This window comes from Nomascus leucogenys, chromosome 21, assembly GCF_006542625.1.
Source record: "Nomascus leucogenys isolate Asia chromosome 21, Asia_NLE_v1, whole genome shotgun sequence".
In the NCBI taxonomy this organism is placed as follows: Eukaryota; Metazoa; Chordata; class Mammalia; order Primates; family Hylobatidae; genus Nomascus; species Nomascus leucogenys.
Genome location: NC_044401.1, coordinates 40,371,101 through 40,393,169, shown reverse-complemented (window position 1 = coordinate 40,393,169; position 22,069 = coordinate 40,371,101). Strand labels below are relative to the sequence as shown.

The window sequence follows — 22,069 nt, the reverse complement described above, 5'->3', positions numbered from 1 at the left end:
AGATACTATGAGATGAGAGGTCATATCTCTTGAGCCTTGTAGGCCAGGATAAGGATTTTCATTTTTTTCTCAATGTGATGGGGGTGGTGGAGTGGGTGGGGGGGTCCTTCAGAGAATTTTATGTAAAAAGATGCCAACATTTATTTTTATAATTTTTAAGAGATTCCTCTGTCTGCTGCAGGAAGAATTGACTGTAGGGTGGACAGGAGTAAGAGTAAGATTGTTGAGTTGGCTGCTGTGTACTCTGAGAGATGTTGGTGACTCAGACAAAATGACAGGGGCGGAAGTGAAGAAAATCGGGTGGATTCTGAATAAGTTTCACAGTCATTGGACCTTACGAATGGTCAGGATGGTGTGAGTGTGTTCATGGGTGACAGAAATGGAGGAGTAATAATTCCTTGAGCAATTCATAGAAGATGATACCATGTACAAAGACAGGGAAGACTGAGGAAATAAAGACTTGTATGGCAAAAACCATGAATTCCATTTTGGTAATGTTGAGTTACTCTTAGACGTTCAAGGCACTGGCAAGCAGGCAGGTGGATACAAGACTGAAGTTCCAGAGTAGCTCAGGCTGGATCATCAGCATGGAGGCAGAACCAGCAGGGGTTCACTCAGAAGAATGTGTGGCTGGAATACTCCATTTTAAGTACTGACTATTTTTTAAGGGCAGGAAGTTTTTGGCAAAGTAGATGGATGAGTAATGGCTAGTTGGAAGAAAATTAGGAAAAGTATTCCAGAAGACAAGGTAAAAAAACACATTTAAATTAGATGCATTTTAATGCAATGCTTTCGTGGTAATGATTTCATTATGTAGGAATTCAGGGGGGAATAAAAAAAAACTGTAGGAATTTTCTACATATTAACCCTTAGCAAATATATCTCTAGCACTTATTATAGATAAGGTACAATGGGAGAGAAACATGGAGTTATTATATCCACATTGGATATAATAGCTGATAGCTAATTTCCCATATTTTTTCCATGGCCATCTGATTCTTCAGTCTTCTAAGGTACTGATATATTATGTAGTGGAGGAAATTAATCACTATATTTTATTAAGCCATCCACTGTTGTGTGGAAGTCTTATTCGACCAAATATTTTAAATATTGAAAAGGAAATAATGGCTACATTAGTATACTTTTGTATGATTTTAAATGATTTTCAATTACTAATAACCACCATCTTTCATATGACTATTTTTTATAATTGAAAAAAACAACAACAACTGGGACTCTGTGGTAAAAAATAATATGTTTCTAGAACATGCAATTTAATTACTGGGCTGTTTAATATTTGAGATCTATTGAAAATATAGAGTGAACCTTTTTATTATGCAAATTTATTCAGTTCTAAAAATAAATGATAATAAAACATTTTTTCTCTTTACATCATATTACAGTAATGAAGCTGTTACCTCAGTATGCATTTTAATGAATTTTAACTAACATTTTAATGAGCCAACATTATTATAGACCCAAGGATTAGACAAAATTGAATTTACTGGTATTGAGAAAAGTTCACCAAGAGTTAATTATATTGTTTAAAGATGGAATATAATACATTTTATGATAAACCATCAAGTATCCTGTATGAAAAATTGTGCTAATGGTTGAATAACATTATATTTATGCTGTACATAGATATATTCTTCATCACACTTTAAAAACATTAATGATATTTTGCTTTTGTATATTCAATCCATATGAAATATAAAAGACATAGCATATCAAAGAAAATAAATTAATATTTTTATAATATTAGATTTTTTAAATAATATTTTCTTTAAGGAAATCTCTATGAATTGTTATAAGTTTTTCTTTTTTAAAGGAGGAATCATTTATAATTTTCTTGATTTCCTTTTTTTTTTTTTGAGACAAGAGTCTCTCTCTGTTGCCAGGCTGGAGTGCAGTGGCACTATCTTGGCTCATGGCAATCCCCTCCTCCTGGGTTCAAGCCATTCTCCTGCCCCAGCCTCCCCAGTATCTGGGATTACAGGCCCGTGCCACCACACCCAGCTAATTTTTGTATTTTTAGTAGAGACGGGGTTTCACCATGTTGGCCAGGATGGTCTCTATCTTCTGACCTCAGGTGATCCGCCTGCCTCGGCCTCCCAAAGTGCTGGGATTACAGGCGTGAGCCACCGTGCCTGGCCTGATTTACTTACATGAAATAGATTTATAAACTCACAACTTATAATTTGAGAGAGAAAAATAACTTTTCATAAAATTGATAATTTTTGGTAATAATTGATATTTTGGCTTCTATAGAAATGTATTAACAACTGTAAGCCGCTGTCAACTAAAACACAGTTAGTAATACTTGCTCCTTCCTTTAGAACCTCCTCATTCTTTATTCAACATTCTGTTGAGGCACTGAAGGAACCTAAATCTCAAATCAGAAGGTTGTCATCGAATTTGTCTTTGTGTCTCTTGTGCCTAGCTCATAATAGGCCTTCAGTTAATGTTAAATGAAAAGAAAGGTCCTTCTCAATAGTAAAGTTTGTGAATTTTTAGTCTATCTTTGAAAAAAACTCATTAGTTGAATTGTACATTTTTATCAGGCTTAAGTTAAGGCCGTGCTTACCAGCATCCTACAGATACTTTATTGACATTTACATTTCAAAGCACCTAATTGTGGAAAATTGCCATTTGTGTCACTGAATGACTCTTGTAAGAAACCACGTTTCTATATTCTCTTTGCAACTCTTTGGTTGAATCCAGTGGGGAAAGATAGTACAATTTGAAAACACTCAGTCAGTATACTTTTTCTTTATACATTGAATTTATACATTGGTAAACATACATATTAATAAGTAATTAATACATTTACAGGGTTTTAAAGAAGTATGAAGTAGATGCAGGGAAGTCTTCCTCCCTTATTCTTTACTTTCCAGTATTTTTTTTTCCTGCAGATGCATTTGTTATTATTAGTTTCCTGTGTGTTCTTTCAGAGATTGTTTTATGTGCATGCAAGCACATTCCAGCATGTTTCTTTTCCTTTTCTAATTAATTAAAGCATACAATGCGTATTCCAAACCCAGCTCTGAAACTCGCCCCTCCAAAAAGCCTTCCTTACGAAAACCGTGTTTCCTCCATTTTACCTTATGGCATTTTAAGTATACTTGTCCTCAATAATTCATACTTTTATCTTTCAGTTTGTGGTTTTTGAGTTAGGTATGGTAACTTTCCTAAATCTCTTCAGCATCATGAGGGGAACATCTTTCTTTTTTTTTTTTTTTTTTTTTTTTTTCATATTTTTTTTTTTTATTATACTTTAGGGTTTTAGGGTACATGTGCACAATGTGCAGGTTTGTTACATATGTATCCATGTGCCATGTTGATTTCCTGCACCCATTAACTCGTCATTTAGCATTAGGTGTATCTCCTAATGCTGTCCCTCCCCCCTCCCCCCATCCCACAACAGTCCCCGGAGTGTGATGTTCCCCTTGCTGTGTCCATGAGTTCTCATTGTTCAATTCCCACCTATGAGTGAGAACATGCGGTGTTTGGTTTTTTGTCCTTGTGACAGTTTACTGAGAATGATGTTTTCCAGTTTCATCCATGTCCCTACAAAGGACATGAACTCATCATTTTTTATGGCTGCATAGTATTCCATGGTGTATATGTGCCACATTTTCTTAATCCAGTCTATCGTTGTTGGACATTTGGGTTGGTTCATGAGGGGAACATCTTTCATTGAAATATCTTGTACTCCTAACGTGTGCTATATAGAGACTGGAACAAAATGTGCAGTACATACTTGAGTTTAAAAAGTGGATGATGGAAAAATAAAACTCTTCCGTTACCGTTACCTCACAGAGGTAGTCTCAACAACTAGAGCTGGTTGAAAAGTGAAAAACAAATATCTAAGTTCGTTATCAGTTAAACAGAGCAAAATTAAAGGTCATATCAAAATCAACTTTCAAAAGTGAACTAGGTAAAACTCACTGGGCAAAATTTATACTTTTTGATTGGGAAGAACCATGGATATTAGTATTGTATAACATAAAATAGTACCTCTAAATATGTTTGCTTTTAGAATTATATGATATATAAATCCCTACTCCTTTAATACTTATTCATGGCAATGATCACTTTTAGCAATTGCATAGTAATTGATTGACCCCAAGACATTAAGGTCTGAAAAATTTTATATACAGGACAGGGTTATTGAAGGTTATTATTATTATTGTTATTGTTACTACTTTTCTTGAGACAGAGTCTCACTCTGTTGCCCAGACTGGAGTGCTGCAGTGGTGCAGTCATGGTTCACTGCAGCCTTGACCACCTGGGCTCAAGCAATCCTCCCACCTCAGCCTCCAAAGTAGCTGTGAATGCAGGTGCACGCCACTACGCCTGGCTAAGTTTTGTATTTTTGGTAGGGATGGGGTTTCACCATGTTGCCCAAAATGGTCTCGAACTCCTGAGCTCAAGGGATCCCCCCACCTCGTGGCCTGTTAAAGTGCTGGGATTATAGGCGTGAGCCACCATGCCTGACCTCTTGAAGATCATTAACTATTTGATAGTCAAAAGAATTAAAAATTGACAGCCATTAAACTCATTTAAGATCAGATTCAGAAGTAAAATTCAAAGTCTTTCTTGTTTACTACACTACTTCTAATTCCTAATGACAGTAATTCTTTTATGAACTACTTCCTTTACTTTTCACTGTACTTGACAAAGATCACTTGTTTAGGCTTCATAACAAACCAAAGACAAAGGCTTTTTTTAAACCTTCATTTTACAGATGAAAAAGCTGAAGCTAAAATGGCTGAAGGACCTGTAATAATTTAATAATAAAAGTAGATAATCATCTGGATAATAAAAGTAGCAGAACGGAGACAACCCAGGCCATCTGAATAAGCCCATTATCTTTACCACAGTGCAGTGTTGTCTTCCTGCCAAATAGTAGTATCTCCATAAACACTTGTTAAATGGGAGTTCCAAGTCCCTAAGAGGAACTGGCATATGGTGGAGGGGATTTCGAGTGCATTCCAGAAATAGAGAACAAACTGTGTTTAGGCCCTAAAAAAGAAAAGAGTGTGTTATGTTTCAGGACCTGAAGAAAGGCCTGAGGAAGTGTGGGTTGAGTATTATGACTGAGGGGACAAAGAAGAGGCTGTAGAGACTATTTTAGAGGCTAGACCACATAGAGTTACGGGGGGAGGAAGGTGACTATTCAGCCTGAATTTCCTGGAACTGTCCTGGAATAATTATTAATAGTACTTCCTTTGGATTTCAAAAGTGTTAGTTTGGAAGGTAAAATAGAAAGTTAGCCAATTCTTAGGTCATGTTGAAGTTTTTTTTTCTTTTTAATTTCAGAATGAATGAATGCATTTCCTCCTTCACTACTTGGGATATTAGAAGGAAAATGAAAAGTCTTTTAGTCCATACTTCATATCCAGCACTTTTATCAACTGAGAGCAACTTCAGTGATTGGTTCTCCAGTGATACATTAAAGCCATTTGTCATAAGGCTCTAGCCCTCTAAAGTAAAGCTCTTTCCTTTAAGTAAATATGGGGAAAATATGTCAAGGGCAGTATTAAACATGTGCGTTAGAAATTACCGAATCTGTGTATAACATTTGATTATTTAGTATCCACTAATTTATTTCAAAAATTATCCCATTCGCCAACTTCAGATTTTTTGGTTGTTGTTGCTGACATTTTAGACAACTTGCCCTACATTCACAACAGCCATAATTTGTTCATCAAGAGTACCAAGAAAACAAGGTTCTAATTTTACTATTTGTAGACAGTTTTTAGAGGGAGTAAGGTTAATATGGTGCATGAAAAAAGCCAAAAAGAGATTAAGGCAGTTTGTGAATTTTAGTAATATGGCATAATGAATTACCTTGATCAGGTCAAAATAACGGAAGTTTAGTAGACTTTCTGGTAAATCTTATTTATCAAGTTTGGTACCATCCCAGGGAGAGAAACTCAAACCATCTCATGCAGCTAAGTAAGTAGTAACTACAGTGTAGAGATTTGCTTCCTCTCCTCACAGAAAGGAAATGGCTATGGTTATTTTTTACCTCCAAGCATTCTGAGAGTGAAAGTGTAGTAAGTCCTCAGGCTAGGAGAAACGGGGCAGCCCAGGGACTAGATATATAGCTAGACACTCAGAAGGCAGTACTATTTATTTTCTTATTGCTGAGCACATACTCTATGGATGGTCAAGGTGGCTCCAGTGTGTATCAGAGGAAAAGAAGGATTTTATTAAAACTCTACTTAAGAGGGCTTCTTTCCAGTCTCAGCTAAGACGTGAAGGTTTGATGATAGCATCCATGAGTTTTAAAATATTTACATACTTTTGGGTAAAACACACATATAATTAATCCTCTTCATGAGAACTCAGTATTATACCTTAAAAAGATATTCAGTATCTGTTGTTTGATATCAGTTTGTCTTTAGGAATGTAAGAAATTATGCTTTTCATAAGTAAACAAACATCTTCAAGCACATTGTTCTCCAGTCACTGTCAATGGTGTAATATGAGTTTTCTGAGGTAATTTAAATTTGGTATTTAGGATATTTGCATTTATAAAAAGTACTTGGATATGCTCCTTGCTTCCTCTTCTCCTGCTGAACTGTCAGAAGATGGTGATGCTTTTGAAGATTTATGGTAGATGGGCAATGAGATTGCTGAATGTTAACTACTGCATTTGGAATTCATTTAGTAGCAAAAGAAAAGAAGGTTACTGGGATTGGGATAGAGTAGAAAAGTGATAGAGCTATTTTTAATCAGTGAATTTAAAAATCAATATGATATATTCTGAATTAGGATACATTTCAAGCCTCTTGTCATGTAGTAATCAAGTAGAACATTTCTTGAAGAATATAGGATGTCAAATTGGATCTCGTTCAGCTAAATTCATGATAGTGTAGTGCCCAGATTTTGTGATGTGGACATATCAAATTTTAATATTGGAAGACTAAGGCTAAAAAATCCACAAGCATGTGGAATATGTTTTTAAAATTCAAAATTTGAATATAATCTATGTAGTTAGGCTTTGGTTTATGTTCTGGTGCAAAAGAGGAACATAAACCATGTACTCTCAAACTGCTCATTTTTGAGTTTATGGATTATGACGCGATTCATGTGAACCCCCTATCTAGGACCTCCAATGGTTATGGTTATAAAATGTGTTGTTAAAATAGCTAAAATGATGGAAATGGTGAAATTAGCAGAATCAAGTTGTGAGCCCATAGATATAATTATATTTCTACTCTATTCAGAGATTTGTTGAGTTTCGGGTAGAGGGGAAAGAAAAGATAAAGCAACAGTAGTGTGGAAGTAACTGGCAAAGAAGGTTGACCTTGACCTTCTTTTCCTTTCAACCCTCATTTCATCAGCAGGGGTGAGATTACTTTGAGACCCTGCCAATAGGTAATAAATAACACATAAATTCCAGGACACCCTTGCACTGTAGGGTGCCCTAATGTGTAATAATCCTTAGACTATTGAGTTTATAACTCATGACATCTGGCAGTTACTTGGCATTGTAATTCATGTTGATCATGTACATCAGAATACACGACGGTAGAGAAATATCAGAGCAATAACACGTTGATACCAGAAGAGGCTAGAATGACAAAAGATGCTGCTGAAGCTGTGTACCTCTGTGAACTGTGCAGTGGAATGCTGTAAAAGCTAGTATCTTCAGATAAGGACTGATAAGGCGGGAGGAGAGAGGCGATCTGTTGGGATCCAGAATAATGCAGCACATTAATAGGTACTTGATAACACTCTTTATTTCCTTTATTCAAATGGACAACTATAGCTATAAGTCAGTAATGAATCCTGAAATTTGGATTTAAATATATACTTAGATATATTTTAATTTAAACGTGCATGTAAACAAGTGTATTGAATTCAAATTTTGTATAAATATAGGTAAAAGAGATTTAATAATGTAATTTGTGTTTTCTTTGGTCTAATGGTAAGGGCTAAATGAGGAAGGAATGCAGAGAGTTGGAGAACAATGAGAAGCAGTAGGGAAATCAGGCAGGCATTCTGCAAAGCACCTGTAACACGCCTCCCTGGTGCCTAGCAGCCTAACTACTTTGTCTGAAGACCCGAGGCCCATGGGACATGAACCAGACTGAAAAGCTAGAAGCAGACAGATGGTTATTTGTAATCATCCTGTAAATGTAAATTCTTTAAAACTGGTGGGCTTGCTGGCTTTATCGTCTGTCTGTCTGTCTGTCTATCTATCTATCTATCTATCTATCTATCTATCTATCTATCTATCTATCTACCTATCTATACCCAAACCCAGATCTAAGAAAAGTAGGAGGCAGTATTATAACCTTGAAACAATCTGGTGTTTCCCCTTGTTACCATCGTAAAAAATACTAATATATAAAAAAAAGCTAGCCTGTGTAGTTCTTAATTTTAAATTGACTGTATTATATCTTCCAATGTCCAAAGTTATAAGCATTGCTTTGACCAAGCCAAGACAGTTTTGTCCGAACGGGGCAGGTGCTGAAAGACGTTGCTTGTGGAGCAGAACAGAACGCTTTGGGAGCACGGTGAGATGGGTGTTTGTTCTGCAGCTGAGCAGGGCATTGCCTTGGACACGTGTAGGTTAATACTAGCATTTCTAGAAACCATCCTCCTCACATGCTATGTTTGGACACAATCTCTAACTTGATCTGGTTTCTTTGATTTTTCTGTGATTTTGGAGACAGCAATGCCACGTGAACCATTCTGTGGGCGATGGCTCTTTAAGGGAGAAAGAAGAGGAACTGATTAAACATTAATTAGCTTCAATCCACAACTTCCTCATAAGCTAATGGGTAGGCTATGCAGATCCCTGTCAAATATCACATACTAGGCTTTGCCAAAAATAGGACTTCCAAGTGTTGAAGGCGTGCCAACTGCTGGCTCTTTAACTGCAAACCAAAGCAAATGATTGCCAGAGACAGGCCTAGAGTCTGCCGTGGTCAGATGTCACCAGTTTGCAGTGCCGCATGTGATCCAAGAGTTTATGAATGATCTCAACACTTGGTCCCCAAGGAGAACATATGCATTACAGAGGTTATGGATACAAATTACAGACAGCATGATGTTCCCATGCAATTTCTAAGAATCCTTCAGCAAGTTTTAAACATAAATGGAAAACATTAAGGAAGACTTGGCACTCTTAGCAGGACTTCAAATTATATTGTGGGTGAGGACAGAACACGGCTAAAAAAAGGATTCAAGAATAAAGACTTGGCTAAGAAACTCGAAGCTGGCCATTCCTCCTGTGTGAATTATGTTTGTGTTTTATTCCCTGCAGAATACTAGACTTCACAAAATGCTATGACTTGAAAATGAACAAGTCACAGGGCATTCTTGTTTATTCAACATGCTCCAGTTCATACCGCTGGTTTATCTGGATCATTTGCTCCATGAATGTGCCTGTACACAGAATCTCGTTGGAGGTGGGGGTGAGAGCTTCTCATTTTGGAGTGTCAGCATGCTACAGGGTGCCAGAGTGTCAGCTGGCACAGCGGCCCCCGGATGTCTCCCCACTGAGTTCTTTCTTTCCCATTCCCCTTCTGTGCAGAAGAAACCACTTGTGACTTATGCCCACATGTTCAGATGTTATTGTCTATTTAACTGGTGGCTAGCCTGCCCATCCTGAGCATATTTTGTTCAATTGTACCAAGCGTAATAGTTTCTTGTGAATGACAATCTTTATTCAGTTGTTTCGTCATTAAAACTTCAGAAAAATACGGAATTATTACGCCGTGTCAGCGGGGAGCTTCTGGTTGAAAAGGGAAACTTACACTGGTTTAAATATAAAAGGAAACATATCTAGAAAGTCCAGTTAGCACAGTTTTCCGAATTAATTTGTCCAGCCATGCACTTAAGAACCCAGATTTTTTTTACACTTTGTTCATAGCTCCAGTTTCATCCTAAGGCTCGCTCTCCCCCTGGGGTCAAAGTATGGCTGCCACCTATAGCCATGTAGTCCAGGAAGAGATAGGGTGCTTTCTTCAGGTGCAGAGTGGAAGTTCTGAGCTGCCTGCTGGTTGGGGTTACACTCAGTCATTCCCTATGGTACTGGTGGTGGTGGTGGTGGCAGTGGTGTTGGTAGGGCTGGGGGAATAATCTGTGGTAGTTTTATGAGTGACCATCACTTTTTTTTCTCTTAGTCCATTGGAATAATTTACTATGATATAGTATAATTTGTGCTACCAGTTTTTCTGGCTGACATAAATCTGTTTTATTCCTTGAGTCGTTGATTTCTGACCTTCTTGAATTGTCTGGCTTTTATTTTACAGATATATGTGTATGTACTCCTTGGCAAGCCAAGGACTCTATTTCTTAAATCCAAACAACTCAAATTGTTCTTCATAAATGACATTTTACAATCAAATTAAAACACTGTGGTCTATTTTATATCATAAAAAAGGGCTGCAGCACACATCTTGAAGAAGAGCACATCAATTCAATCAACCAATCAACATTATTTGGTTAACTTTTCTGATACCCTTCAACTAGAGAGCTCTTTGGAGGGTTACCCAGTCCAGTTAAGTAGATAAGGAAAGACTTCAGATGAATGAGTCCAAAGTTGACACTGAATGAACAGTATGTACTTCAGAAAGGCATAGGCAAAAGTAAGAGAACAAAGGGACAGCTAGGAGTTACTTGCAGGCAGAAAGACCACCATATGCCGATGTGCAATGATAATTAGGTGTTCCTTCATATCTCTAGGGCATGGAGGTTCCAGAAACGTCCCTGATGAGCCTGGGGATATATGCAGGGACCTGATTCCAAACAACATTTGAAATCATATTAAGGAGAGAATTTTATCTTAAGAGCCATTAAAAAGTGTTAAAAAGGGAGTTGACATGATCACATTTGCATTTTAGCTAACTCTTAATAGCTACAATGGAAAGTTTAAAGGAGAAATCAGAGAAAAAGGTCAAAAAGGATATTCTTACAGTAATTCAAGGAAGATATAAGGACATTCTGAACTAGGGCAGTGGAGAGAGGATGAATAGACCCAGATGTTACTGCAAATCAGTGCAGCATAATGACTGTGTATAAATTCTGGTGTCAGACACACTGGGTTGAAACCCTGTGCTTACCTAACACAATAGATGAGGCTCCAATGACCTATATCCATGACGCTATCTTTGGCACATAGTATGTACTCACTAAATTTTAGCTATTATCATAGAACAAGTTATTTTAAAAATAGATTAAAAGTGTCATTATATGTGCCTGTTAATTTTTAAAAGCAAGTTTAAAAAATTCTTACTGAAAATCAGCACATAATTATATATATTATATATATGGATAAGTAAAAGCTCCTGAGTATGCTTCTATTTATCATAATTTACTGAAACTGTATTCATAAACTAAAATGTATGTCATATAAGGAACAACTTCGGACTAGAGGTCAGTCTTCTACTGAGAAGTTTGGATGTCATTGTGCCACATAGCTCCAGCAGTTCTGACACATACACAGAGACAAAACCTGCCGGCAGGAAAGCCTTGTGTTCGGTGTTGTTTGGGTCGCCTGTGGTTTTCAACTGCTGTTGGCCGTACCTTTCATTACAATTATTTCTTAGATTATCTTTCTCGTAATATTTAGTTGGTTGTGGATGGTATTCTTTATTCAATGATGTGTGCCAATTTTTTTTATCAGTAGCATTTTAGGCTTTACCTTTCTAATAGCATTAGTTGGGATCATGTGCACATTGTGGTTTAGAAATGCATCTTTCAGAAGTCCATTAATTATACAGTCTCACCTCATTGTCATTGCTAATTTGTTTTAATAAACTAAGATGGAAATGACTAAGTAGTGATTTGCCTGGACTGAGGTTGAAAAAAATTCTGAGAACTATTGATTTAAAACAGAACAGAGGGTTTGGGGTGGGAAAGAATATGGGATTATAAGGAAGCAGGAGTCAAAGATATAAGCTCTAAATCACAGCTGGACATAAAACTTTTTAAAGGCACTCTATTAGTTACCTATTGCTTCGTAACAAATTACTACAAGATTCGGTGGTGACTTGAGTCCTCAAGGGTTTTTGGACTGAGGGCCTTGGTTTCTTGCCAGCTGTTGGCTGGAAGCTGCCTTCAGATCCTTGTCAAATGGGCTACTCCATTCTGCAACATGGCACCCTGCATGATCAGAGGAAGTATATGAAAAGAGAGGAAGAGAGGAGTTCAGACTTTCCCTCTAAAGATTCAATAACTTAGTCTGCTGACAATAGACATATTAACAGGAGAAAAAGGCTACATATTTACTATGCACACATGTGCATAGAAGCCACACAAAATATGAGACTGAAAGAAAGGTCAAATACTTGAAGCTGAATTATTCTCCTCATAGAGGAGAGGGAAGTGGGAGATACAGGCAATTTTAGAAGAATAAGTGATGTTTTTGAGGAGATGAATGGGCCTGAAGAACAAAGGGTGGCCTGGGACAAAGTTTCCCTGAGCTCTGGGTACGGTGTCAACTCTGGTCTTTTCTCCTGCAGTATGCACCAATTTCCCCTGGTTAACAAGATATCTGAGAAAGGAATTAATTGAATATCTTCTGGAGGACAGGATCTTTAGGTAGACAGGGGATCTTTAGAGAAAGCTCTTTCTTCCATTTGCTACTCACTGGGTGCCCTTAGTTTAAAATCTAAAGTGGCATATTTTGGGGTACCATTTTCTAAGCCCCAATGAGAGAGAGAGAAGAGAGCAAAAACATGAAAGTCACAATCTTTTATAAACTGATCTTGGAAGTGGCATCCTATCACTTTGTAACATTCTGTTCATCAAAGGTAAATCAGTAGGTCTAGTTCATGCTCAAGGGGAGCAGATATACAAAGGGAATAAATAACAGAAGGGAGTGATCATTGGAGAATAGAGCAAGGGCCTATCACAGGCACTGTCATGTCATTCTTGTTAATATATTTCTTAACCAGTTCATAGGAGAGTGTTGGGCACATTACAGCATTATTACATACTTGCAGAATTTTAATTTGTCAAAAATCTCTATGTCATAAATGTGAACGATATTGTACCAAGTACTCTAGTAATTTAGAATGTTCCAATTTTCCAAAATGATTTCCTAAGTCATGGTGCATCCCAATGTAAAAAAGCGTGCAAATATAATTCAGGTTATATTATGACTAGCTAAATGAACTATTTATATGTGTTTTCCAGCTCACATATGGAAATGAATATTTGGGTTCTAGCCATTTACATATGCCCCCCCACCCCACCCCATGGAGATTTGAAACCCTGTATTCTAACTGAGATCTGCAAGCAAGCTCTATATTAGAATGTACCTACTATATTCTTTTTCTTTTTAAATGAAATTTTAAAAATTGTATTTTTGACAAGCAATCGTATATATTATATATTTACTGGGTACAATGTACACCTGTTAGAAAAGCTATTATTTGAAAGATGAAAGATAAATATTGGTAAGGGCGTTGAGAAAAGGGAACCCTTGTATATTTTGTTGGGGCTCAGAAACTGATACCCTGAAATATGTCACTGAAGCAGTGTCGTTCGTCTGGGATAATACCCGAGGTTCGTTGCTTCGTGCCAAGGAAATCAAGGGCATGGACACACAAGGAGTGAGTTTAAGAGCAGAGGTTTAGTAGGCAAAGGAGAAACGCTCCCTTGTGCAGAGGGAGGCGTTCCGAGCATATCTCCCAGTGTGCGACGAGATGCGGTTGGTTTTATTGATCAGCTTGAGGATGCGGTGTCTGATTCCCACAGGGTTTAAAGGATTGGTTGGGGCAGGTGTGTCATTTACACAGCGTGAAGAAGTTGGCCACCCCACCCTAACCTTTCATTATGCGGATGAATTCTGTACCTGGACGGCACCATGTTGCCTGCTTTTTTACTGCACCTGTGGCAGAAAAAAAAAGGAAGAAGAAGAAGGAGAAGGAGAGAAGAAGAGAAGAAGAAAGAAGATGAAGAGGAAGAGAAGGAAGAGGAAGAAGAAGAAGAAGAAGAAGAAAGAAGAAGAAGATGGAGCCTCCGTGTTGAACAGACTTGGCTTCCAGGGATATCCCTTTCTATTGGCACAGCCGCCCGCGTTCACCCGTGCAAGCTTCCGGCTTGCTTCTCTATGTCTGCAGTTCGATTTTACAGACTGCTCTTTTTTTTCTTTTTTTTTTTTTTTTTTTCTCTTTGAGATGGAGTCTCGCTCTGTCCCCCAGGCTGGAGTGCAGTGGCGCGATCTCGGCTCACTGCAAGCTCTGCCTCCCGGGTTCACCCTGTTCTCCTGCCTCAGCCTCCCGAGTAGCTGGGACTACAGGCGCCACCACCACGCCCGGCTAATTTTTTGTATTTTTTAGTAGAGACGGGGTTTCACTGTGGTCTTGATCTCCTGACCTCGTGATCCGCCTGCCTCGGCCTCCCAAAGTGCTGGGATTACAGGCGTGAGCCACCGCGCCCGGCTACAGGCTACTCTGTTAGAAATTATTTGGGGCTGTTTTTTGTTGAAAGGGAAGCCTCGCTGAGGACTCATTTACCCTCACTATGTGCCAAACAATTTCTAGCTCCTATAGCAGCACTTGGACATGCTGAACTGAAGAGGAAGCCTCAGGGTCTCTCTGACCTTCCTTCCTGCAAACCCCCAGCTCTCAGTCCCGTGTCTCCTGAAGCACAGCATGAAGTTGGTCTCCAAAGTTTCTTACCTCCTAAAGTCCGGGCCTACCAGAGAAGAAAACCATGACCTCTGGCCCCTGCCCTGAATTTTCATGAGCTCAAATGATGTTGCAGAAAGGAAGACTGAAGTAGGACAACAAACCTGGGCAAACTTTCGTCAAAAACCATCGTCCCCTTGTGAGCCGGAAAGTCTTTGTCCCAGGCTATTGTATGTTCTTTAAGGTTATTGAAACTGCCTAAAAATTATCTATACTTACCCATCTCCCTTTCCCCTAAGGAACGGAGTATATAAGCCTTGGTTTACCATAGCTGTGTTAGGCAATTACTCTGTGACTCTCCTCAGGGTACGCTAATAAATTTGTATACCTTTTCTCCAGTTAATCTGCTTTTTGTGAGTTGATTTTTCAGTGAAACATCAGAGGCAAAGGGGAAGTTTTCCATTGGCCCCTACAACTTGGTAGAAATGTAAATTAACACAGCCGTTATGGAAACAGTATATCCTTTTTCTTTAAAACACAACTGCTGCTACCCTCTCATCAGATTTATTTCTCTTCACCATATTTAAAGACTTTTTGGAGAATCAGGTAACACACACTGTGGTATGTGCTCTTCTTTTGACATACTTGTCAAGTCACACTTGAAAATATAGTTTTCAGTTCTTTCTAGGGTAGAGGATTTAGGGGGAATACACACGCACACACACATTCAATTTAGAATTTGAAATTGCTTTGCTATTTTCTACATTTACCAGACCATTTTAGTTCTCTTCATCCAACACATGGGAATACTTCACCACGGCTAACACTTTCTTGTTTTTATCAGCTACGATAAAGAGCACAGGGCAAAATCCAAGGCAGAAATTAATAATTAGCACAAAAATGGGAACTGATAGATACTATTTTATTTTATTTTTCTTACATTTATGAATGTAAATACAGACCCCAGAAACATATAAACAAATATCAGAATATATATATCTTCCTTCAAATTTTGAGAAGAGTAAAAATGATTTTATTCCTTTTTCTAAAAATAAGTTCTAGGCTGCCTATGCTGGAACCTGCTGAAAAGCATGTTTTTCAACTGAGAGAGAGAGAGAGAGAAGAAACATATTATAATATCCTGAAGACTTAGGGTAAAATAAATGATATCACTAAACACAGACGGATTTACTGAGTACTATACAAACCCCAAAGAGCAGATTACAAGTTGAAGAGGGTACAGTATCAATTATATCATTATCTCACCCTGCTCTCTCGGTGAATAGTCTGAAAGCCTAAAATTACAGTTGATGTTAGATTTCTTGGCTTCATTTGCAAATTGGAGTCATTTTCCCCCTTTTTGTTGAATGCCATAAGCACATGTTTTATTGTTAAAGAGTACCAGTCCTTACAGTTTGTTGTGATGTTTTTCTTCTTTCTATCCCTCATGTCAAAGGACCTTTTAAAAAAAAATGGATCATGGCAAATTGGTGTAACGTTGTATTTCTGAATGATTTGCAATGGTATTAAGTACCATTTGTGCTTAGGCTTTTTGGCATACCATTTTTTAGGAGAGCAGATCTGGAGAAGGCCCTTCAACTGGCCAGATGTGCCATTTTGGAACAGATTGAGGGCCTGCAAAAACACCATTTGTTGCCAGTACCGGATATTGTAGGGGTGCTCATCACCCTGTTACTATATTTTTGCACTTCTTAACATTGCATAAATAGGCAGCTGTTCTGTATTTAGAATATAAATGAGTCACCAGCTTGCTCTCCCTGGAGGATTTACCTGCAAGAGGGAACCACGGTGTTAACCCCTTCTCATCAGTTCATGAATGTCACATTTAAATGCACACTTTCCTCAGCCCATTGAGAAGCAAATCCTTATGCATATAAATCACACCTTTCTTGCCAGTTAGACAAGGGCGCCAGAAATATGCAGTTCACAGTGCTGAAATGGAACACATTTCTTTAGCAGTGAAATCAGTAAATTAATCAGCTTATAAACTGAGAGTGAACAATTTGTGCTGAATTATTTCTTACCGCTCCTTCGATAAGAGACAAGGTTCTCTAATCTCATAAAGGGCCGTGACTTCATTAAGATGGAAAACCATGTTAAAGGATGTGTTGCAAAAGACGACAAAAGAAAAACCCTGAAAGTCACTGAGTTGTCTCTCTGGAGTTCTTTTAAGGACAGGGATTTTTATTTATTTGGAGAATGACGATTAACCTACAGACTTGGCACAACAAAGAAGCAGAGTGCTGAAGTGGGTCTCATTATAGGACACGGAAGGCAGTTGGTTTGACCCAGTCCACACTAGCGGCACATGATTTACATAACAGGCTACCACAAGCTGCCTAATGTTGATTTCAAACATCTGATGTGTGCGTGTGTCTGTGTGTGTGTGGTGTGTGTGTGTGTGTGTGTGTGCAGGTTCATTTTACCTCGAGGTACTTTGGAACCAAACATGTCGGTGTTGGAATGTCCAAGACAGAAACAGTGAAGCCAGTCATGAAAAGCAGAGGCAGTTGTAGTATATGGCCATTTGCTGATCTCAACTACTTTTTTGAATGTTTACCCTAAAATTAATGTAGCTCTGATTTACCACATAAACGCAGTCCGATAGGGCTGAGCCATCTCTCCAGGCTTTTCATCTTGTCAGGAGCAGAGAAGCACAAGTAGATAGATAGGTGACATTTGGAGAGGCAGGTGTGCCAGATTTTCGGTGGTTACAGCAGAGGTCCAACCTGCTGTTCTCCTTAATGAAAGGAGGGAAATTTCAGACAGCAAAACTGCTATAAGGGATATCTCTGCCCTGAATGTCACGCTGCCCAGATGTCACTCGGCAGGTGGAGTTGCAGAGAGAATGAAAATGTAGCCTTGCATATGTGGGTGCTAGTGTGCTGCAAGGGTGAACTATGAATCTGTCTTCTGAAGTGTAATGAAAACAGTGTGGATCTTGTCCACGTTCATGTCATGAGAAAGGACTTTCTCAAAGAATTCTCACCCCACTTTCCCTCACATACTGTTAGGCTTGCGGGCTCACAAACCACATGCATATATATATGCGTGCACACACACACACACGTGCACACACGTACACACGCACACACATGCACACACACATATATATGAGTTTCTATATAGAAAATAGAATCATGCTAATGAAGGGTTCCACACCTTGCTTTTTTAATTAATCACAGAACTGTACATGAATATTTCTCATTTTTTTGACTGATTTCATTTTTAAAGTTGAATTTTTGAGCAAAGGTGCATGATCATTTAGTCAGCCATTCTCCTGTTGATGATCATTTATGTTGGCTCTAGAATATTTTAAGGTAGATACAGCTATGTTCTCAGTAAAAATCCAGGCAATTTCTATGAGAACAAGGTAAACAAGACTTGAAGTTACCTTGTACAACAAAAAGCCTAAGTTACTGTCGTTGAGTTTTCTTTTCCTGTAATTATTTTTCCTCAGTGTTACGAGATGACTTCCGACAAAACCCCACAGACGTTGTAGTGGCAGCTGGGGAGCCTGCAATCCTGGAGTGCCAGCCTCCCCGGGGACACCCAGAACCCACCATCTACTGGAGAAAAGACAAAGTTCGAATTGATGACAAGGAAGAAAGAATAAGTGTGAGTTACATTAAAATCATGGCCCAGAGAGATTGAATTTTCAGTCTCAAAGTACAAAATAGATGTATTTTATTCTTTAACTTATTATTAATACAATTGTATTTGAATGTTAATTACAATTTATACTGCCTTGAAAAGATTTAAAAACATTTGGATGAGACTACAAGAGACAAAAATTATGTAAATCAAGTGTACATGAAATATTAATAATTGCACCAATCTGAATTATATCTTTACACTGCAATATTGATATTTTAGCTCTTTTTTTTTTTTTTTTTTTTTTTTTTTGAACAGAGTCTTTCTCTGTCACCCAGGCTGAAGTGCAGTGGTGCGATCCTGCTCACTGCAACCTCTGCCTCCCGGTTTCAAGTGATTCTTCTGCCTTAGCTTCCCAAGTAGCTGGGACTACAGGCGTACATCACCATGCCCAGCTATTTTTTGTATTTTTTGTAGAGATGGGGTTTCACCTTGTTGGCCAGGGCGGTCTCCATCTCTTGACCTCGTGATCCACCCGCCTCAGCCTCCCAAAGTGCTGTGATTACAGGCGTGAGCCACCGCACCTGACTGATGTTTTAGCTCTTTTATAAAATCTCCAGAAGCTTCTGTTGATCACGCACTACGTGAGTGTTAAAGTATAAATGACAGCCATAAACCACGTTAACTACATCTAATTTTGCACCATTTTCAAAAATTATAAGAGAAAGTAATTTAAGGTGATAAATATCTCAAATTCTTTTCCCAGTTTTTCCAAATAAATAATATTTATAACAGTAAAATTTTATACATGAATTGACTTAAAAGCAAATTGAATAGATATGAAATAAAATCGAAATCAAAATAGCTGACTGATTCTGCATGTAGAAAAATAACTGTTTTCAAAGGAAACTTACAATCAGATTCATCAGCTGATTAAAATTCAAAATGAAACACACAGAAACAGGCAAATGGCGCGTAATCATTTTGTTTCTTCAGAGGATCCATGCAACACTTGTATGTGAAGTTTTTAAGTGGGAACCAACCCACAGAAATAGTATATAATTGCTTAACTTTCTGATATTGTTCAGTAGTGTAATTTTTATATTCAATACAACTGAGAGTGAATACATTTAAGATAATTTCTCATTTGACTGAATAAATGTGCCATTTTAATAAATCTATAAAGTATTGATACCTATTATCTTAAAAATGTGTTTATTACAAATGAGGATTTTTCCTTTGTGCAAAGTGTGATTACAACCTAAAACAGAACTAGATAGGCTGTGGAAGGGATGACAATGTATATTCATGTGTTTCTGGTATAGAAGCAAAGAGAATTTTTCCCTTCACCCTCTAAAGGTTTAAGTCTTTTAGTCTGCTGAAATAAACTGGCAATAGACAGTTTAATGGAAGGAGGAGCATACAAATGTATTTATATGTAAGTGCAAGGGAATCACACAAACTGTAAAACTCAAAGACGGGCTAAATGGTTGAAGCTTAATTACCCTCTTTATAGGATAGAGGGAAGTGGGAATAGTAGGCAATTTTAGAGGAAGACTAAATGATTTTCAGAGAAGATGAATGGGCCCAACAAATAGACAAAGTTCCTCTGGCCTCTGGGAGAGGTGGTGACAAGTTTGGGAAGGTGAGGGGCAGAACTGCACTGCAAACAAAGGTTGTCTTATTATGTAGATAAAGTCTCACATAACAACCCCAAGAAGAGTAGTTGAACAGTCTGTCCAGTAGGCATGGTAATGACCTTTAGTTTCTTCTTTGGTGATTAATCTTTGCTGGTTACTGAGATTTCAGACAGGGGATTTAAGGCAATTGTTTTTCTTTTGGAATAACGTTTCTCAGTCAGATAACGAAACTTCAGAGACCTTCCATCTCCGTTCTTGGGGCAAGGGGAGCGGAGAAACAAAGGAATGTCAGAGAGACATTGATGTTAAGGAAGTTTCTAATGACTTACAATTTCTTTTTTTTTATTTTATTTTTTTAAATTATTATTATTATACTTTGTTTTAGGATACATGTGCACAATGTGCAGGTTTGTTACATATGTATCCATGTGCCATGTTGGTGTGCTGCACCCATTAACTCGTCATTTAGCATTAGGTGTATCTCCTAATGCTGTCCCTGCCCCCTCCCCCTACCACACAACAGTCCCCAGAGTGTGATGTTCCCCTTCCTGGGTCCATGTGTTCTCATTGTTCAGTTCCCACCTATGAGTGAGAACATGCGGTGTTTGGTTTTTTGTCCTTGTGATAGTTTACTGAGAATGATGGTTTCCAGTTTCATCCATGACCCTACAAAGGACATGAACTCATCATTTTTTATGGCTGCATAGTATTCCATGGTGTATATGTGGCACATTTTCTTAATCCAGTCTATCGTTGTTGGACATTTGGGTTGTTTCCAAGTCTTTGCTACTGTGAATAGTGCCACAGTAAACACATGTGTGCATGTGTCTTTGTAGCAGCATGATTTATAGTGCTTTGGGTATATACCCAGTAATGGGATGGCTGGGTCAAATGGTATTTCTAGTTCTAGATCCCTGAGGAATGGCCACACTGACATCCACAATGGTTGAACTAGTTTACAGTCCCACCAACAGTGTAAAAGTGTTCCTATTTCTCCACATCCTCTCCAGCACCTGTTGTTTCCTGACTTTTGAATGATGGCCATTCTAACTGGTGTGAGATGGTATCTCACTGTGGTTTTGATTTGCATTTCTCTGATGGCCAGTGATGATGAGCATTTTTTCATGTGTTTTTTGGTTGCATAGATGTCTTCTCTTGAGAAGTGTCTGTTCATGTCCTTCACCCACTTTTTGATGGGGTTGTTTGTTTTTTTCTTGTAAATTTGTTTGAGTTCATTGTAGATTCTGGATATTGGCCCTTTGTCAGATGAGTAGGTTGCGAAAATTTTCTCCCATTCTGTAGGTTGCCTGTTCACTCTGATGGTAGTTTCTTTTGCTGTGCAGAAACTCTTGAGTTCAATTAGACCCCATTTGTCAATTTTGGCTTTTGTCGCCGTTGCTTTTAATGTTTTAGACATGAAGTCCTTGCCCACGCCTATGTCCTGAATGGTATTGCCTAGGTTTTTTTCTAGGGTTTTAATGGTTTTAGGTCTAACATTTAAGTCTTTAATCCATCTTGAATTAATTTTTGTATAAGGGGTAAGGAAGGGATCCAGTTTCAGCTTTCTACATATGGCTAGCCGGTTCTCCCAGCACCATTTATTAAATAGGGAATCCTTTCCCCATTGCTTGTTTTTGTCAGGTTTGTCAAAGATCAGATAGTTGTAGATATGCGGCATTATTTCTGAGGGCTCTGTTCTGTTCCATTGATCTATGTCTCTGTTGTGGTACCAGTACCATGCTGTTTTGGTTACTGTAGCCTTGTGGTATAGTTTGAAGTCAGGTAGCGTGATGCCTCCAGCTTTGTTCTTTTGGCTTAGAATTGACTTGGCGATGCGGGCTCTTTTTTGGTTCCATATGAACTTTAAAGTAGTTTTTTCCCATTCCATGAAGAAAGTCATTGGTAGCTTGATGGGGATGGCATTGAATCTATAAATTACCTTGGGCAGTATGGCCATTTTCATGATATTGATTCTTCCAACCCATGAGCATGGAATGTTCTTCCATTTGTTTGTATCCTCTTTTATTTCATTGAGCAGTGGTTTGTAGTTCTCCTTGAAGAGGTCCTTCATGTCCCTTGTAAGTTGGATTCCTAGGTATTTTATTCTCTTTGAAGCAATTGTGAATGGGAGTTCACTCATGATTTGACTCTCTGTCTGTGATTGGTGTACAAGAATGCTTGTGATTTTTGTACATTGATTTCGTATCC

At 38.1% G+C, this 22,069-nt stretch overlaps 1 protein-coding gene across 7 annotated transcripts in view; it reads left to right on the top strand.

The window, feature by feature from the left end:
* Positions 1-22,069, top strand: part of ROBO2 (roundabout guidance receptor 2) — a 1,388,177-nt gene that overhangs the window by 1,186,197 nt on the left and 179,911 nt on the right. For all 7 annotated transcript variants that reach the window (XM_030802115.1, XM_030802114.1, XM_030802113.1 and 4 more), the window contains exon 3: positions 18,088-18,245. In XM_030802115.1, coding sequence (XP_030657975.1) covers positions 18,088-18,245 — 158 coding nt within the window. The remainder of the gene's footprint in view (positions 1-18,087; positions 18,246-22,069) is intronic.